This window comes from Zalophus californianus, chromosome 3 (assembly GCF_009762305.2).
Source record: "Zalophus californianus isolate mZalCal1 chromosome 3, mZalCal1.pri.v2, whole genome shotgun sequence".
NCBI classification, from domain to species: Eukaryota; Metazoa; Chordata; class Mammalia; order Carnivora; family Otariidae; genus Zalophus; species Zalophus californianus.
Window position 1 is genome coordinate 131950685 of NC_045597.1, and position 20776 is coordinate 131971460.

The window sequence follows — 20776 nt, forward strand, 5'->3', positions numbered from 1 at the left end:
AATACACTAAGAAATCATTTAAACCTCTGGAGGCCAGCACTCTAAGCTGAACTGGACTATTTTTTTTTTTTTGTACAGTTGTCAAGTTAAACATATTTCATATTTATAAAAGGCTACTTGAATTCTGCACTCTCAAAAGTAAGATTCTTAAGATACTAGGATCCTATGCTCAAAACACCTTTTGTTTCTGAAGTAAATGTTATGAGATGACTGGTGTATTTAAAAATGGTATTTGTTGATCTCTAACAAGTATTTCTAGAGTGCCAACTATGTGAAGTACAAAGTTTGGGATGGTGGGAGCATAGCAGTTAACAAAACAGATAAAAATCCTGGCCTTTATGAAACTTATGCTCCAGGGAAAATCCTATGTAGTTAACTAAATAAATGAAACAGACAGCCTATTACACCGGGAGAGACTTGGTAAAATGATTAAATGAGGAAGGGGGTGGAGGGTGGCGGATGGGTTGCAATTTTAAGTAAGCTGGTCAAGGAAGGCCCCTTCGAGAGGCAATCTTTAAGCTCTAGGAGGTAGACAGGTGTACTTAGGGAAGGAGCGATCTGGCAGAAGGAAAAGCAAGGACAAAACCCAGTATGGTTGGAGTGGAATGAGCAATAGGGAGAGCAGAAGTGAGGGACGAAGTCTGAGAGGTGACGGGACAGAATCATGCAGGGGACTGTAAGCCACTGAGATGTGGGATGGAAAAGCCATTTGACGAGAGGTTTTATTTAAAGCATTAATGTGATCTGGCTTTTTTTTTTTATTGAGATATAAGTCACATATCATAAAATTCACCCTTTTAAAGTGCACAATTCAGTGGTTTTTAGTATAGTCACAAGGTTGTGCAACCATTACCACTTCTCATTCCAGAACTTCATCACCCCCCAAAAAAAACCCCTACCCATCAGCCGTCACTCCCCTTACCCCGTCCTTCACAGGCCCTGGCAAGCACTCATCTGCTTTCTGACTCTACAGATTTGCATATTCCAGTCATTTCATATAAATGGAATCACACTACATGTGGCCTTTTGTATCTGGCTCACTTTGTCGGACGTCTGGCTACTGTGATGGGTACAGGCCGAATGGAGACAAAGACAGAAGCAGGGAGACCAGGAGAGAGATGAATGCAGTAATTCAAGTGAGAGATGAGAGAGGTTTGAAACAGGATGGGAAGCAAGACGGGAATAACAGCTGGATCTTGAGTACATGTGGTAGACTGGATGGCAGGTAGGAGAAAGAAGAGTCAAGGACAAGGCGGGTTTTTGGCTGGAGCACCTGAATGGAGCTGACATCAACCCAGGGAGCAGGGCCAGGGCAAGTGGGAGGAAACAGCAGGGGCTGGATTCTGATGTTAAGTAAACCTGGGATGCTACCAGCTTTCCATGGGAAGATGCCACAAAGGGAGCTGGACAGGAGTCTGGAATTCAAAGGAGAGGTCTGAGCTGGAGATACACATTTGGGAATCAGAAAATGAAAACATTAATACCAGGAAACGAGAGGCGATCACCAAGGGAGTGAGTGATTACTATAGAAAAGAGAGCACATCCAACCTAGGAGTCCTCGAGCATGTTAGTATTTATAGGTCAGAGGGATGAGGAGCAACCAGTGAAAAAGACTGAGAAGGAAACACCAATAAGGTAGGAGAACCAAGAACACAATCTTAAAAAACAAACAGAAAAAGTTCTCATGGAGGAAGGCACGGCCAGCTCTGCCCAGCACTGCCGATGTGCCAATGTAGGGGGAGGACTGAGAATGAACCACCGGGTTGAGGAACCGGGGCCGTGGCCAGCAGGCATTCACAGACCACGGATCCTCCCTCCAGCCCCCCCGCCACCAACACACCCTGTGCCAGAAGAAGGGGGGAGCGCCTTTCCCAGGGGCGGCTTTGCAAAGGCACAGGGCAAGCAGAGGTGGGGGGGTGTCAAAGGCCTGACTGCAATGGGTTCAGGAGACAGAGGGAGAAAAGGGATTACAGTCAGGGGTAAATCCTTTTGAGGAGTGTAGCTGTAAGGGGGTGGAGAAACAGCTGTAGTGGGGAGTGGGGCAAAGAGAGGGCTTCCTGTAAGATGCGAGAAATAAAAACGTAAAGAAGGAAACAGAGGATAAAGGAGAGGGCAGAGAAATGCTGGGACAGGTTGGAGGGAGACAGAATTACACACCTATCTGTCAAACAGTCTGCAATTAAAATATAAGGCATCTACTGATGTATGAAAAACAAGTAAGGACATGCTATCCACCCCCCATGCCCAGGAGACACAAAACCCATCATTTAAAAGGATCTGGATCTACTTTTCAAGGCTGAAGATACTGAATTGATTGTACAGAGAGGGTCAGGGTTAGGCTCTGAGCTTGGAGTCATAAGAGCCAAATTCAAAGACCATGACAGTTACAACATCCCAGAAACTTCTTTTGACCTCCCCTTTACATCCACTAAATATGGATTAAAAACAACCTGTCCTTTCTACCTTATGGGACTGATGAGATAATCAAATGAAATATGCAAACACTGTAACTCTTAGGTGTCGTATCCCCGTAAGGCATTTTTAGTGCTATCGAAGAAGGAGGAATTGTGTATGTTTGGTCTAATTCCAATACTCTACACTTTAGCTCCAAGGGGGAGAGGGAAACAAAGGGAAAATCAAACATTTTTGGCAGAATAAGTAATTAAAGTATGAAAAAAATAGCTTTCTGATATTGTATTTCAAACAGAGTAAGTTGTACAGGAATTATGCCCTAATCTCCACCTTTAAAAAACTCAACAACCAAAAATCCTTTAGTTGAGATTCAGCTGAACCTGGAGCAAAAAAAAAAAAAAAAGGTACACTAAATTTGACTGAAGGCATGAAGCCAGCCCATGCTTACAAAAAGATGTGACCTAGTATCTTTCCCTGAATCTCTCTTACTCTTCATGTTCGCTACCACCTGCCAGGGTCAACTCGACTATTTCGTCCTTAACTTCTTGCCCAATAATGGACATTGATAAGTCAGTGTTTAAAAGAAGGGTTTTTTTTTTTTTTAAGTTATTATCTTCATTTATTTTTAATTGAGGCTGCTTCGTGTATGGACCATAGTTCTTCCTAAGGAAAACACACCTTACAGGGAATCTTGATCAAGCCATTAACATTTCTCCTGATTTTGTCAGGTCAAGTATGACACGAAGGTGTGGGCTCACTTTTTCTAATAAGAGTATCTACGTATGTCAAGGAACTGTTAACAGAAAGAATTCTGAGATGGAATTTACGGTAGACACCAAAGCTGAGCTGCCCTCATTGCTCAAGCTCCCCCTCGAATTTGGGCTGAACATTTTGGTAAGAATCCAGCTGGCCATGAGAACTCACAAGATTTTAAAGGAACGTGCGAGAGACAGAATACACAAGGAAATATACACACACCTATATATATGTACATAGACATACACTTTTTCTTTAAAATATGTCTCTATCTCTTTATATATGCATCACTTGGCAGAGGAATTGGAGCTTCCTTGTGAAATCAATATGTACACCATATACAATTAAAAGGAAAAAAAGCGCTTAGTTATTTCTATTTATAAAGGTCTCTTCACATTCATGACATATCGTTTGTAGACCAATAACCTATTAGATACAGATTCTTTACTCAGAATCCTAATCCCCCACTAAAACCTCAGTTACTCCCTAAAATAATTCACTTTATAATGACCTACATTATAGAATCTATAGGAACAGATTACTCTGATGGGTAAGCATAGCTACCTCAAGCTCCCTCAGTCACAAACTTCAGCATTATTGGGGAAAGGATTTATTTTGAGCAAGTGATTTTTTTTTTAAGTTAAAACACATCATTTAAGGGGCCCAAGTCATTTAAGCATCAGTTTTAATTTGATTATTTTTAAAGAAAGTTTTATCATAATACATAGTACCCTAATTACCCTGATAAGTATTAACAATATAATTAATGTCAAAGTAACATTAATAACATATTAACTAATCTTAATTACTTAGGGTCATCAATATGAACACCCAGTGATGGACTACATTATAAAATCTTCACAAACTTAGGATTATCTGAGGAGCGTGGAGCTTCTCACCCTCACCCTACTGGAACCAGGCTACACTTTTTCTTGGATGATGGCATCTGCCTCTTACAGCTTCTCTGCCTCCCATGCCCTTTGGGGAGGCAGCCAGTCATGTCCTGCTCCTGACAGCAAGTCTGTATCTAGCAGGCTCCCCCAACTCCATGTAGCTATCTATGCATTCTCAAAGCAGTACAATTAGAGCCCCATGCCCAAAGTGAAGCGCCTCTGCCCCAACCCAGCTGCATGGCCCCAGACAGACAACCCATGGGATTCCTTTAGGAATTCGTGTCCCTATCCATACAATGAAAGAACTGGCCTGAGTGATCTCTAAGTCCCATCCAACCTTAAGACTTTGTGATGAATCTTGTTAACGGCTGGGGAAATTAATTTCTAAGTTCATCAGAACTGTGCCCAAAGAAAGAACAGAGAAACTCTGACAAACAACCTCAGAGGTTCCTGTACTTTGGTGCATGGAATTTATAGTCTCCTATTTTTGCTATGTTGTGGACATTTGGGTCTTCTAGGCTCTTTGTTATATTTCTAATAAGTGAGGTTCTTACTAAATGGGAAAGAATTACATTAAGAGCTTTTTTAAAAAGAAAATTAAATATGACTCACATATACTTCTTTCACATAAAAGAATTCAAGAATTTTTCAAAAATCCAGAGTAAATTATTCCTTTATGAAAACTTTTGTTTCTAAATGCATTTCCATTTGATAGATCAACAAAATGATACTGTATGCTAAAAAATGATTTACCTATAACTACATCATGGCCATCAACCAAGCCAGCAGAGAAGAGCTCCTGAGATACGCCATCTGCCGTATCTGTCCAAATGTGAAATGAATATGTATTAGTAACCATAAAATAAAAATCAACAACCCAGTACAATGTAAAAGATATTTTTCATTTACAAAAATCACCCACATGTGTTTTAATTCAACAATTCAGATTCTATCAGAAGGGAAAGTTCAGAGGCAATGTGAAATACATTTTGCCATATACAATTTGCATCTTGGTGTTTATTCAGCAGAGGTTCTATGAAATTATGATTTCATTTTTGGTGAACCAAAAAACATTTGCCCTTTGGCTACCACCTGACTTAATCCTCAAATGTACCTCTGTAAGTTAGCTCATAACAGGTCCCAAAAGAAACTGCTTTTCTTTCTTGCCAAGGTCAATTCCATCCATCATCAATCCTTTTCTATCATTAGTAGCTACTGAGTCAGAATTTATGGCAAAGGTTGAACAGGCAGCACTTGACACAACCTTATATTTGGTACAAACAGTCTTTGAGCTTGTTGGACTATTAAGATGAGCTATTTAAATTTATGCTATTAAGAAACTCCTTTAACATGACATTGATCATTTGATAGCAACAGATTCATTCTCTTAGAAAATGTGGCTGAATAAAAGAATGTAGTTTCTCAATGATAAGTGACAGGAGTTAGAAATCTCATAAAGATGGGACTGAACAGGCTGTAGCAAGTGAATATAACCAAAATCACTTAATTGAAAGATTATGAATGAACATGGTAATAAGTGAGAAGTTTGTTCAAAGACTTTGTAAAGAGAAAGTGATAAATGGCCATGTGCTCAAAAGAACCATTATGAACCCCTATGTTTTTACAAGGGAAAGGACATGGTCCCCACGGCCTTCTGACATTGTCACAAATATTCAGAACTACAGCTGGGTAAGAAGAAACTGGCTCAGCAGCTGTTAATAACCTAGAAGGAGTCTGCCTTGAGTGTCTTCCAAAGTCAGTTAGCGCCTCAACGTATCGCTGCTGAACGAAACAAGCACCTAAACTGAATTGCAGTTTGCTATGCCTAAGGCTGCCCTCAGAGTGTGTGTGCGCGTGTGTGAGTGCTCATGTGAGCGAGTCGCTGATGGTAAAATTATCTTTCACATTTGTGGGCTTTAATGTGCTTAGCCCAGTGTCTGACACACAGTAATTACTCCATCAGTGGTAGCTGTGATGATGATGCTCAGCCAAGGATCATCTGAAATGTACCTCATGCTCTAGCGCACTCTTTCTCCCTTTCATACACGGCCCAATTTCCAGGATCTCCAATAAAAAATTTGAGAGCCACTGTATACTTGTTGTACATCCAGAGACGTTGTGGTATTCCATCATTTTACTCATCCCATTTTATCATGAATGATGTAGAATAACATGAAGGAAATGGAAAAGAAAAAGGAATCTTTCTCAACTATGAGATTCCATATAAGGTGGGCTTATGTTGGGGCTTGTCCTTACTATTAGAAGTACAAAAAACACCTTAAATAAAATTCTCTCAGGGATAAAATGATCCCATAGCATGGTATCTAGGGTGAGAGGCTCTACTCTGCGTGTGATGTAGCTTTATGAAGTCGACAGGAACATTCTAGGCTCACAATCTCATCCTCCTGGATGCCACCAGAAACTTCACTACAAAGAGCATTTCGAATTAAGGTGTCTGCCTAGTAGGCACAGGGCACACAGTAGGCAGTGACTGCATTTCTATGGACTGATCATCTATTAAAGCATCTGGATGTGTTACCACCACCTCTAAAGTATCAATAAAATCTTACACCTGAGTAAGGATCTACGCTCACAGAATGTAGTTGAAAATGGACTAATGAAGCAAAGCCACATTGCAGGCTAGCACTAAAACAGTACCAAAGCAAAGGACAGTCCCAGTGGATTAAAGTTTACAGCATCTCTGGTTATTCTCAGGACTCCTGAATACCACATGGGTTTCATTCAAATAGCACAAGGGTCATGCTGGCCATTTTTGGCCCAAAAGAGAAATATTCCATGTTTGTGTAACATTAACCAGTCAACTTGTATGCATGTAAGTAATGTATCAGTAATAGTTTAGAACAGAAACTGGGAGATAATTGGTAACATTTTTCTTTAAGCTGCTTAACATTCCTAATGTGTAAACAGGGTTATATCATCATAAATAATCATATATGCTCTGGTTTCCAGAATATACAGCAACATAATAAATGCAAAGGGCTTGCTCTCAAGTGAAGACAGAGAATATTTGCTCTGTTCATGTTATATGCTCTATGCCATATGACACATTTTTGAGTGCGTGCAGCCCAGACCAATACACACGCGCGCACAGTGCAGACAGCATCTGAAATGCAGACAGCATCAGCAGTCCCAGAGGGACAGTGATACATCCACGGTGTTTCCGTTACTAATGGCCTGTGCTCAGGGCCCAGGGAAGGCCAACGCTACAGTTTCTATCTGGGAAACAAAAGCAGACTCAACCCACAATGGCAAATGAGGCTGCCAAAGCCAGCGCAAAGGGCCAGGTCATCCTGAGAGGGCCATTTTCTCCCCCAAAATCCTCAACTGGGAAATTCATTTCTTTGTTATCTCTGGAAATTCAAATGAATTTTTACTGCCACTGTCAATTTTAGATCATTAGATGGGGAAAAAAACCCTTGAGAGAAGAATTTGTTCTTTTACTCACTGTATTTGAAACACATATAATTACTAGATTTTATCATACTACTGGCTGCTCAATATTCTTATATTATGACAAAATAGAGAGCTTTTGGATAATAGAAACTGGTGTTGTATGATTTCATAGACTGACTCTAAACTGCCCAAGATGGATGTTCCCAGAAAGATCAATTAGCAGATTTATCGGGGCCTTACTTGCCTATATTTTGTAACAACTACTTCATATGTTACTTTAATTCAAATATACTGGGAATCATTAAGTCTTTATGCTGACCGGGGACTAGACATCAGGGCCAGCGAGTCTATGCCCACTTTGGGCCCAGGAACATGTTCTGTTTGGCCAGCAGTGTTTTTTTGTTTTTTTAAAAACTGAACGTGAGCAGACAGGACTGTCTGGTTTCCTGGAGTCCCCACCGTTTGCTCTGGTTCCTGTACACATCTGAGTTTGTGTCTTCTTATATTTCTAACAGCAGGGAGGTCAAAGCAGGTAACCCCTCGACCAGATATCACACCTTGGAAGTTTCAGATTTTCAAAATTTTAGCAACTATGATTTATTTAATCAAATCAAAATTTACATGGAGCTCTAATACATGAAATAGTGTTATTAGCTTAATGTATATTACATACTCAAATGTATGAGCCTAATGTACTGTACTTTAATAATATCATGCATTTTAGAAGATTTTCAATATAGATAGTGAGGCTGCTTTCATGTACTCAAAAATCTGAAACCAGAGGTCAGGGAGAACGATAAATCTCAGCATTAGCATCTGATTTTCACCTTTTTTGAGTTGTTCTGGTTATAAAGAGTAGAAACAGCAATTTTTGCTTAACTACTAATCTTGTGGTTTCCAAAGACTGTTCGTATATGTTACATATTAATTAAGCAAAATTACTTGATATTCTCCCTCATAGTCGGCACTCAGTCAAGTGCTAAAGATACCAAGAAATGAAACATGGTTCCATGAACTCCAGGCATCCAGGAGCCAAGAAGGCAAGCAGTCTAGCCTTCAAGCTGTGAGAATGACAACATTCCTACCAAGCTCTATGGATGAGAGTAGAGGGATAAAGTATAGCACTTTTTTGTGTGACATCTTATTTATTGCTGACCTCTCCCTCGAACTGCTCTATGCTACTCAGTACACTCATCACAGGGTCCTGTAGGCCCTGTGTCACCACGCCAGTATTTCTTTTCATGGTCAAGCTACCATATTTCATTTGTATGTGTATATAAACGTGCAGCATGTCACAGGAATTCATGCAGTCAGTACTGGTCCAGTTTGGATTCCCCACAATTATTGCAAATCCTTCCGCTCTTCCTCCCTTCCCTCCATCCTCCTTTCTTCATTTTTAGAGAAAGCAGTTTTGAATAGCAAATTATCACCACACTCTTGTAATCAAGTTCTTCAATGCTCTTTGCAGCAATAAAATAATAATTTCAATTAAAACTTACCTCTTCCTGGAGTAAACTCAAACCGTATGTCATTAAGTTCCTTTCTGGAGTTTCTGAAATACATAACACATAGCACATTAAAATCCAATGAAGCACAGCTGAATCAAACTAAATGTATTCCAATTTTTACAAGATGCTACTAACATGCAGACAGCATTTACAGTTTTGGGTTACCTCTGAGTACTTCCTCAAAAACGAGAGATAGTTATGGCAATAATAAAGGGAGATATTTAACTGATTGAATTTACCTTATATAAACATGTTTACTTCACAAAATTCCAAAAATAAAATGTTCTTTCATAAAATCTACACTAAATCAATAACCTTAAATATAATTCCATAATTAAAAATTTCGGATTTTAGTCTAGGATAAATAATATTTGATACATTTTTCTTATCTTTCTTGAAAATAGTATTTCATCAATTATTTTTCAAAGTGAAACAATCAGGAAAGATAGTCTTGGTGGTAAAGTTTATGACAATACTATGCATTAAACCATGCAACAAAATGCCCACAAAAGGATATGTAGTTTGTTATTAAAAATTTTATCTATGGGGCACCTGGGTGGCTCAGTCGATTAAGGGTCTGCCTTTGGCTCAGGTCATGATCCCAGGATCCTGGGATTGAGCCCACATTGGGCTCCCCACTCAGCAGGGAGCCTGGTTCTCCCTCACCCTCTGCCTGCCACTCCCCCCTACTTGTGCTCTGTCAAGTAAATAAATAAAATCTTTAAAAAAAATTTATCTACATAGAGGGGGAACCCCTGAATGTTGTGAAATTATCCACTGAATAAACTTTTTAAAAGTAAATACAAAACGCTTACATAAAACTGTAATATATACATATGTATATTAAATCCAAAATCTGACACCAGGGTAATATGGAACAAGCAAATACCTAAGATATGAGTTTTACACTCACATTAATTTCAAGAAATGATATAGGGCAGTGAGCTATAATTAGAATGATTTTAAATTCTCATAAGAACACTAAAATATTATGAGTAACTCTCAACAGATGCTACAATTAAAGTTAATAAAAATACCATAAGAAATTGCAGTAGGAAACAGGAAATAATAGTTTCTACAAACACTCAACTATTTGCTCAGCTGCCAAGGGTCCAAGACAGAGATAGAGATGGCCTGAATACCCATCCCAAACAGCCTCCTTCTGGTACCAGGAGAGTCTGATCAAATCTTGTTTAGTTCTCCAGTTTAGGACTCTAAAAACCCTGAGTAATATCTCCTGGTCTCCAAGTACAGTGCCCACATCATGATGCCACCAGTCTCTGAGCCCTTCTTGGTCCCCAGCCTGAGCTTGGTTCTTCAGGTCTTATGATATCCTACCACCCTAAATGCAGGAAGCACAGAAAAATGACAAAGGCAAGGTACCAACTTAGAGAAAGCCCTTCTCCCATGCCTAGAGAAGCTGGCCCAAATCTGCACTTTTCCACAAGCAGAGAAGTAAGGGTCAAGAATCCAAGAAATGCCCAAGCCCAGGCCACAGTCATAAGAGCCTTAAGCAACCGTGTATCTTTTCCCAGGTGTCCCCACCTTGACTGTCATTATTCTTCTCAGAGTTAGAATGGGACGGGGCGGGGGCAGGGAGGGGGATAATGGCAACAGCTAAAGCTGTGCTTCTTTTAACATCTTCTTTTCAGGACCGAGGACTGAAAATTGTGGACTCTCACGCTAAAAAAGTAGACATAGGACCAACACATGAAATTGCAGACAACTGAAGATGGTTCAGAGATCATCTTGGACCCCACACTAAGAGACCCCGGTCCTAGAGATGGGGCAGGCCATGAACAATCAGTGCCTACAACAGAAGGGCTTTGTGCCTGTGGCCTTGTTTATCTACCAATGTCACCACACATTTACATAGTGCTTTCATATACATCAGCAGTTCTCAAACTTTTTTTTTTTTGTAAACCTCTATAATGTCTGGCTTAAGATAGATGGGTTCTTATTTTTGCTTTTATATTCAATCTGCTGCAATATCACATATCACATTGCCAGCCACTGGAAAATCCACTCTAACGTTGAAATAATGAGAAAGAAAAAGGCACATAATTTATAAAAATAGTTTGACCTCATAGGCTCCCCCAAAGGGACTCAAGGACCCCCCCCCCCCAGGATCATAGGACCACACCCTGAGAAACACTGATATCAAATCTCATGAATCAAATCTCATTTGATTCCAGCAATCAATCTTTGAGATATGCAGAGTAGGTACTATTTGTTTTCCATTTTTTTTAGATGAGCACATTCAATGGCCTTTCCAAGTTTACCAATTGAGTGGCAGAGTGAGGACCAAAATTCTACATTGGAAATGCCTGATGCAAATACAGAAAAGCGCAATTCCTTTCACTTTTGAGAAAAACAATATTCCTCAAGATTTTTCACATTACCATAAAAAGATCAGCAAGCATTCTTTTATTTAATAGTGTCGGTTTTATGTGCTATGTATCAACAAAGGTTGAATTAGAACTAAAACAGTCCAGTAAGAAAAAAAAAATGATCACTAGGAAAGCAAACATTTATAGTATATTTAATAATGAAATGACAGAAGGAGGAAAAAAGGAAAAGGAATTTGATTTGATGCTAATTTAGGTCATTGTTCTTTCCCTTTCTTTCTTTTGGTCAGTCTTGTCTAAATTAGTTTGTCCTACTAAGGCCATAATAAGAGAGGTATAAGAACTCTACCTGGAATATCATCACGCACATCCTGATTCTTTCAATATTAATACCACAGAAGTAATATCCAATACCCATAATCTCTACATCAACTATGGCTCAAGTTACGGAGGTTGCCTAATCAAGTCATTCTTTTATGACTCTGAACCTAAAATACTTGCCTTTGAAAAGATCACAGTGATTGATTGTGAGTAGTAGACTTGTCTCATCAGGTTGAAATATAGTTGGAAAAATGCCTAATTGGATCTAACTACTGAAGGTCATCCTTTTATAAAGAATTAATCTTTTCAGACTCATATTTAACACCTTTAATTCAAAGTACATTTACTTTAATTGATATGGCACAGGATATTCTTGATTTCAAAGAAGCTGAAAATAGGTAGGATTTAAGGCCAGAAACTAAGTCTGTGCAACTTTATAAAGGAAATGTTTAAAACTTGAGAGAAACAGCTTTAAGACCCAGGCTACCTTATTAAAAACCCTGTTAATCCTGGAGTGCCTGGGTGGCTCAGTCGGTTGAGCGTCCAACTTTTGGTTTTGGCTCAGGTCATGATCTCAGGTCCTGGGATCAAGCCCGAGTTGGGCTCTGTACCCGGCGCATAATCAGCTTGGTATTCTCTCTCTCTCCCCCTCCCCCTGCACCATCCCACCCTCTGCCACCCTGGCTCGCACTCTGTACCTCTCTAAAATAAATAAATAAAATTCTTTAAAAAAAAAAAAAACTTTAATCCTCAAAATAACAACAAAAACTCACCCCAACAAAATACATACTCCTGAGTTTGATAAGCACAAACCCTTCTCATTGTAGGTATATATTACATCACAAAGGCAAATGTCCACAGGGCTCAGGCAGAATATTTATTTTTTAAAATTGGTGACACCATCACATGGTTTAAAACCCAAAAGATACAATAGGGTATTCTGTAAAACCTAGGCCTCCTACTCTTGTCACTCAACTACCTGGTCTCCCTCAATCATATAGGCTTTTTGTACATCCTTCCCAAGATGTTTCATGCATATATCAGCAAATAGTTCCTTCTTGCCTATTTAATATAAATGCAGCATACTATATCCATTGTTCTGCACCTTGCCTTTTCTTTTAATAAAATACCTTGGAATTTCTCCCTATTGGTTCATAGAGAGCTTTCCCATTCTTTTTTTTATAGCTACATACTATTCTGTTGCCTGTGCAATCCTTTCTTGAACCAGTTCCCATTCTATGAACAGACTGTTTCTGGTCTTTCACTATTATAAACAATGCTCAATGAATAACCTTGTTCTTATGTCATTTTGCAAATACATGAGTATGAAAATAAATTTCTAGAAGCAAGTTGCTTGGCCAAAGGATAAATGCATTTGCAATTTATAGATATTGTCAAATTCCCCTTCATTTAAGTTGTACCAATTTATACTCTCACGAGCAATTTGCAACACCATTGCAGGAACTTTCAATGAATAAAGCAGAAAGTACAGTAAAAACAAATCAGGGAGATGTGTTCTGCCGGCTGGAAAGTTTCTTCCCCATTTTAAAAGGGCAACAACTGCTCAGCACCAGCTGATTAAACCAGACAGGAATTTGGGCTCAATCACATCTAAAAACACACACGTGCGCACGCGCTTGAGATACATATCAATATACAGGTTATATGTAAAATACATATGCTATATATTATATATATAGGTTATATATAAAATACATATACTATATATTATATATATTTTTTTGCTATGTTCAAAGTGACAAATCCAGAGATAGATTGTCATGTTTAAAGTCTTCCTTCTTGCTCATTCAATTCACCTGCAAGGGACACCGTGAACCCTCGAATGAGGCAGCTGGCTTGGAGGGTGGGGATGACCATCACATGAGTGAGCATGTGAGCGTTCCTGGTGACGGAGGTGCAGGGGGCCTGCGCAGTTGGAGTCTGCATTTTCTAGGAGGTAGCATTTTTCTGCACTTCTTAACGTACCACGTCAGGACAGTCTGATAGAGTTATTGTTCCTGGAGGGCTCCAAAGCCAAAATGCCAGTTCAGGACTATGTGCATTCCTTAGCTTCACATTCATGTCTTTCAGCCCATGCCAAAAAAGGCACACATCCCCCAAGAACCAGATGTGATCAAAATGCTTAGAAGCCCAGAGACCACTGGTTGTCAAAGGGCATGGGCAACCGTAAGTGCCATTGGCACCGCGTACCCTCCACCACAGGGATGCTCTGCAGTGAGGCTGAGTGCCAACCATTTCCCCAAGTTCTGAGGCTGAAGGACGCAGTTGGGGTAACACTGGCAGGTATGGTGTTTTCTAGGGGTCCAGACACGGCCCCTCCCTTCTAAGCAACACACAGCCCCCTTTTCTCTTATTTGAATCTAAGATTTCAGGTCACGATGAAGCTGCCGGTGTCCAAGGGAGTCCAGAGGGACTCCCACTCATACCCTCCTGGAATGTTTCCCCCTGTTGAGAACAGGAAGGAGACTTTCAAACAGGCTAAGAATCAGGATGTCACTTTTAGTTCAGCTTGCTTCTTTCCTGCTCTTGGCACTGAACTGAAGTCTCTTCCCACAGGCTTAGGACAGAAAAGGACTATGGCTCCCACTAAGCTTGCTGGGCATCTCTCTCCACACCAGCAGAGAGCCTGGCACAGACTGAGGAGGTAACAGAGCCGTGGGGACAGAGGTCTACATTCAAATCCACTTGCTACTTGTTTGGCATCTGTCCTCTGTTTCTTCAACTGTGAGATGGGGAAAATAATAATTAATGGCATTTACTGCCTGCCAGTATGTGCTTGGTGCTTCACTGATGTTATCTCATGCCATGCTCAAAACAACCCTCGACGTGGGGATGGCTCTTATCCCCTATTATTTTATAGACAAGGAAACGGAGGCTCAGAAAGGATAAAGGACATATCCAAAATCCTACATCTCATTAGCAGATCTGAACTAAATCTAGAACTGAATGCATGTTACCCATTGTCTTCTCCAGTGCATAACCCTTACCCGAGCCACTGTGAGCTCTGCCCTGAGTCTGTACATGCTCCTAATTGGTCTCTCCAAATTCAAGCTCATGATCTGCACAGGAGCCAGGCAGCTTGTTATCTGGAAATCTGATCATGCCACTCCCTTGCTGAAAGACTCCCTTTTCTTCCCTGTATTTTTTTTTTTTTTAAAGTAGGCTCCTCACCCAGCATGGAGCTCCACACAGGGCTTGAACTCAGGACCCTGAGATCAAGACCTGAGCTGAAATCAACAGTCGGATGCTTAACCGACTGAGCCACCCTGGCGCCTTCCCCTGTATTCTTAAAACAAAATGTAAAATCCTTAGCATGAGCCCCCCAACACCTGCTTCGACCTGTCTCCCCACCTTTAACTGTCCCAACACTGTCCCCTGCTCACCTTGTTGCTATCTCCAGCCTGCCCTCCCTCCCCAGATCCAGCTTTGCAAAGGCACAGGGTGAGCACTGCGGGGAGGACAAAGGCCTGACTGTGGTGGGCTCAGGAGCCGGGGAGGAAAGGGATTACAGTCAAGGGCAGTTCTTTTGAGGAGTTTAGCTGTAAGGGGGTGGAGAAATAGCTGCAGTGGGGGATGGAGTAAAGAGAGGACTTTTGAAGATGGGAGAAAAACATTTGTGTGCTGGTGGGACAGGCCTGGTACAGAGGGAAACAGGTGGGGAGAGAAAAGAGAAGCTCTTCAGGGGGCTCCAGTTAGTTGGAGGGCCAGCTTCCCTCACTGCTAGGAAATCTCCACTCTCACTCTCCCTCCACTTGACTGACTCCAACCATGCCCTTCTGGGGAAGACCACAAAAGAAGGGTAAATGTAGCCAGATGAGGGTAGGCCCCTTTCCAGCACGCTCTCCTCACCTTTAGTCCTGTACTCAGTACTCCACATTCTGTACAAATGTAATGCCAGTACCTTAATGTCCACCTCATCTACTAGACATGAAGTTACCAAAGAGCAAAGACCTTCAGCTTGCCTTGTTCATGGCTCTTCCCCTCAGCACCCAGCACAGTGCCTTGGGAATGCACAGATGAATGAATGAATGAATGAATGAATGAATGAGTGAAAATTTTACAAGTCTGGCTTTTGTCAAGTGCCTCTGCTTGGCCTCTGAGACACCATCACCCCAGTTCCCTGACTGCCCTTTCTTTTTGTGCCCAAACACTGCTGTCTGCCTGTCCCTTTAGCGTGAATGTTCTGCCCCCACCATCTTCCCTTCCCCTTCTCTTTCTGGATGAGTAATTCCAAATGCATAACTCAAACCCAGGTACTTTCCTGGAGCTTTAAACCCATTATCAACTGCCTACACAGCATCTCTCCATGCACTGTGCAGACACTGAAAAACCCAGCATATGCAAAATGGGATGCATCACTTTTCCTCTCAAATTTGCTCCTCTCTCTCTCTGCTCCCTCTGGCAGCAAATGGTGGTGACAGCCAGTTACCACGACTTGTGGGTCATACCTCCTTAAGATGTCTCATCCATTTCTCTAAAACTCCACGACCACTGACCAAAGGCAGGTCACCATTATCTGCCACAAGAGGAGAATAAAGGATCTAATGAACAAAGGGTATTTTATCCACACTCACACACACCACACGCAGATATACAGGGAATGCCCTCGCTAGAGCCACAGATGTACAGCAAAAGGAAAAGGCCACGAAAGGTTGAGGGAGCCATTACTCGGGGTGTAATCCTTGGCAGATGAATGTGTTGTAGCCCAGGAAGAAAATTGTTGTACTTAATGAGATGTGGAAAATGATGCCAAAGCCAACGATAAGTTGAAGGACACCTACAGGTAAGGCCCGGAAACAAAAGAATCAGGAAGAGAAAAAAGAAGCCCCCTGCGTTCAGGCCCGTGGCTGCTCAGATGCAGTGTTTCCGTGCATCTCTGGGCTTTCCTAGAGCTGAGACTTTAGGTCAGCCAACCACCCTGCCTTCGGGACCAGAGAAGGTCCATCTGGGCTCTGCAGCTCAGCCATGTGCCAGCAATGACCTTCAGTTAGCACTTCACCTCACCAACCTCTACTTCAAGTTCTTCTGCAGGAAGACAGGAAAAATTGCCACCCTCCCAGATTAAGGGAGCTGTGTGCAGACACCCAGTGGCCCCCTCACGGAGCTGTCGGGCATTCTGTTGCCCAGTATTCTGAGGCACAGAGCAGTAGAGGGGAAAGTCGTGGTTCCGGGCCTTAAAGAGTTGACAGTCTTCCCAGAGAGGGACAGCTAACGGGAGGTAAAAGTGCCAGGGAAATCCCAACGTAAAGAAGTGCTTAAAAAGTAGTAAGAGAAAAAGTAGTACAGTCTAATTCAGAGAAAGGAGCATTTGCCCTCTCTTGGTTCTCACTCTCTCCATCCTTCACACTCCTGTCAAATTCATCTTCTCTGAGGTAAAGGGCCAATCACAGAATCATATAATTTTACAACTGACGGGGGCCCTAATTTGGTCACCCAATCCATTTCCCTCATTCCTGAGGTGAAGAAACTGAAGCCAAAGAGATTAAGTGGCTTTGCTTAAGATTACACAGCCGGCTAATTCACTCAACACTCCATAAATACTTATCGATCATCTACTAGGTGTTAAGGCCTGTCCTAGAAGTCATTTAGGGCAGAAATGACACCCAAACCTGGGACTGAGGCTTCTAGATGACTGCCGTTTATTCTCAAGGGGTGGTTCTCCAACTGCAGGGTGAGCTGAGGTGCACTCTCGAAGGGAAGAATTCCTTCCCTCAGTGATGCCCCTACCCCTAGCCGCTAAGAAGTGCTGCACACAGTGAGAGATGTGACAGATGGGAATGGGTTCTATATAGGATTGAGGTGATGATGGCAGAAATAAAGGTTAAGAGCCAGTGCTGTACCCATCAGCACTGTGCCCCAAAGCCCTGCTTGAAAGGGAAGCTCTCTTCAAAGTACAGATCTCCATATACCCTGAACATGCTCCAGGAGTATGAGTCACATACCTACCACCCCATCACCCCCACACCTTGGCCTTGCATTTAACTTACCTTAAAAGAGCCTTTTGGATCAGTGAGTCTCCTAAAACGTGAAAGTGAAAATTCCTTTCAGGATTGTACCTTCAGACATCCGAAAATATGCCTATGGCCTAGCAAGGTGTAAGTTGATAGCATCCAGAATTCTCATCTATACCAAGCCATGCAGCATCACACAGCTTATGATCAACGTCAAATAAATAGATCGGGAAGTCGTACAGTTCCCTTTAACAAGAAAACATGGGCGGTGAATAATATAATTGTGTGTGCATGCATGCACATACACACGGTTTCTTGAAATAAGGTATCTTGATCTATCTTAAGGAATTTGACTTCCACACTGGTTGTCTATAGGTATTTCTGCAGCTAGAACCGCAGGCTAAGGACTCTGATGCATCCCCCTGGTCACTGAGCAGCCTGAAGGCCTTTCGGATTTACCGTCCATATGGAACAAGCAGTCTGGCCACACAGGATTTCACATAGCTGACACCTAAATTAGAGGTGTGCGTGAAAAGCCTTGCAAAGAAACTTCTCACGCTCTGTACGATGCTTATACCCATGCATAAATCATATGCAAAAATATCATAAATAACTGCCTTTACGGTCTACAAAAGTAGTTTTCACTTGGAAATAATCCTAACTCAGTTCCTTTAACAGAAACCTCTCGAAAATCTACATGCCGGCCAGGTAGAGGGTGCGGCTGTTCCCTTTCACCCACCCTGCCCACTCTCCAACCCAGACTTGTTTCTTTTTTCCCTCTAGTACAGACTCTGGAAAACCATGAAAAACACTTCCACATACAGGAGAGTTCAAAGAGTAATAAAGCAAAATATACATGAACCTACCATCCAGAACTCTTAAAATGGTAACATTTTGTCATATTTATTTCAGAGCTTAATACATAAAATTTTAATAATGCTTTGCCTACACAGTACAAAATCGATTGTTATGTCCCAACTGTGGTAAATCATGAGTGAACAGATTACTGTGTAAGGGCTCTGCTTCCTGTCAACTTTATGGAACTGTATTTTCATGGGTGGCAGTCCTTTTCAGCATTTAGAATGTCCAGTGAATATATTTACTGAATTGATTTTTACTGATAGGCCAAAAGGGAAATGGAGTGACCATATAAAAACTAGAGTCAGGGGATGCCTGGGTGGCTCAGTCAGTTAAGCGTCTGCCTTCGGCTCAGGTCATGATCACAGGGTCCTGGGATCGAGTCCCACATCGGGCTCCCTGCGCAATGGGGAGCCTGCTTCTCCCTCTCCCTCTGCCCCTCCCCCGCTTGTGCTCTGTCAAATAAATAAATAAAATCTTAAAAAAAAAAAAAGTCAGGTGTACAGCAGGTAGAAGTGGAAACATTGCAATCTAGTCAAAGTTTACATTTTTTAGCAGCAGGAAAAACTATTAAGCACACTTACTAGTTAGGGGTTTTTGTGTATGTCTCTTGATTGAAATCCACTGGTAGAAATATAGAAGCAGTCTTCATTAACATCACTTGTGTTGGAAGGTCTCGCGTATGTTAGGGTTTACTGTAGAAAACCTGGACTCAATGTCTTTGTGACAGATAACCTTTCTTCAGTGCATGAGGCTCCCAAGTCTGCATGCCAAGTAAGTTATACTAAAAATACAAAAGGCACCTCTAAGATGTGGATTCAGTAAATGTCCAGTTGGGCTCTTGATCTCATGTCATGGTAGGTGTGTTTATGCAGATCAATAGACAGCATATGGGGAAGTGGGGGGTGCTGCCCGTATCTGCAGCATTCCTGGGTAAGTTTCAAGATGATTGAAATTTACTTTAAGGCACAAACTGTTACAATCTTTAATTATTATGGGAAACAATCTTCCTCACTGTTTAATTCTTGCAAAAAAGGATGGTAAGTAGTTCAAAGTTAAACCAAATATACAGCCGAACATTTGATTATCAAAAATAACAGAAATTAAAGGGAACAGAGAAAGAGATACTACACATACTTGAGACATCAGTAACTCCCACTGAGCACTGAATTTAGCTTTGTTTGCTTGCAGCTCGGGCAAAAAAAGGAAAAAGTATTGCATGATACAGTTCTTTATCAAAAAAGAAACATGCAGATATTTTCCCCTTGGCATTAATATCAAGGAGAAATCCTGTATGGAAGCCCCTTTATAAGGGCCTCCTTTATAAGCCCCTTTATAAGGGGCATGGAGTAATGTCTTCAACTCTATGTTGTAAAGGAAAGAAACTTTTTTCATATAAATGTCTTCCGACTATGTGGTGCAAAAGATGAATTTTTTTTTCTCCCATGTGCTGAAGGCACCATATTAAATCTTACCTAAGTGATGGCATTTCTGCTGGGAGCTAAAATAATATAGCCGAGGTACATTATTTCCTGATGATTTACCTCAACAGTGGGAGCCCGAAGAACCTGGAGAAATGAATGGCCTATACAGACTGTTTCCTGATGCCCTGAAATTGTCTTTGTCAAATGCTATGATGGGTGATTCTGTGACTGAACTCTGACCAGCATTGGAAGGCATCTGATAGTTCTTGCAGATGTGTTGATTAAACATAGATCTTTCACTTCAGCTAAAACCTAAGTGCAGATGTAACATTCTACTGTGAATACAGAGGAGACAGATTTAGGTTATGTCCTCCCCAGGAGAGGTGGCTAACCGCTAAGATGGCAGGCTGCAGGGTATCTCCATTTCAAGAGGAAGCTCCAAGTCTGGCCAAATTGAAGACATGCTCAGCTCAACACACCCAACTGTGTTGCTTCAGAAGGGAAAAAGGATCGCTGTTTGCTTAAAAGTTTTTTAAAAAAAAGAATGCCTGCTACTAATCAAGAGAGTTAGCCATGGTTACTACAGCTGCAATAACAAAGTGAGCAGATAATAAAATTCTTCACACTTTAGCGAGGGCATCACAAAAGTAGCAAGAACGATGCTTTAACTTTCCTGTCAGTTTATACATATCATATCCAGGGAAAGCCACATTAAAAATTAGCAAATTTAAAGGGAAAATGATCACTTTTAACTCAGTTTAAAATACCCACCCAATAAAGGAGAAAACTGTGAAGGACTAATGCATAATAAGTGTTAATACCAGTATCCTCTAGGTTAGAAATGAAAGCAGAATCCTCCCTGGCTTTACC

At 41.2% G+C, this 20776-nt stretch overlaps 1 protein-coding gene across 3 annotated transcripts in view; it reads right to left on the reverse strand.

Moving 5' to 3' along the window:
- STK39 (serine/threonine kinase 39) overlaps positions 1-20776 on the reverse strand; it is a 296995-nt gene that overhangs the window by 56501 nt on the left and 219718 nt on the right. For all 3 annotated transcript variants that reach the window (XM_027591011.2, XM_027591010.2, XM_027591012.2), the window contains 2 exons: positions 8975-9027; positions 4815-4883 (listed from right to left, as the gene is read on the reverse strand). In XM_027591011.2, the coding sequence (XP_027446812.1) occupies positions 4815-4883; positions 8975-9027 (122 nt within the window). The remainder of the gene's footprint in view (positions 1-4814; positions 4884-8974; positions 9028-20776) is intronic.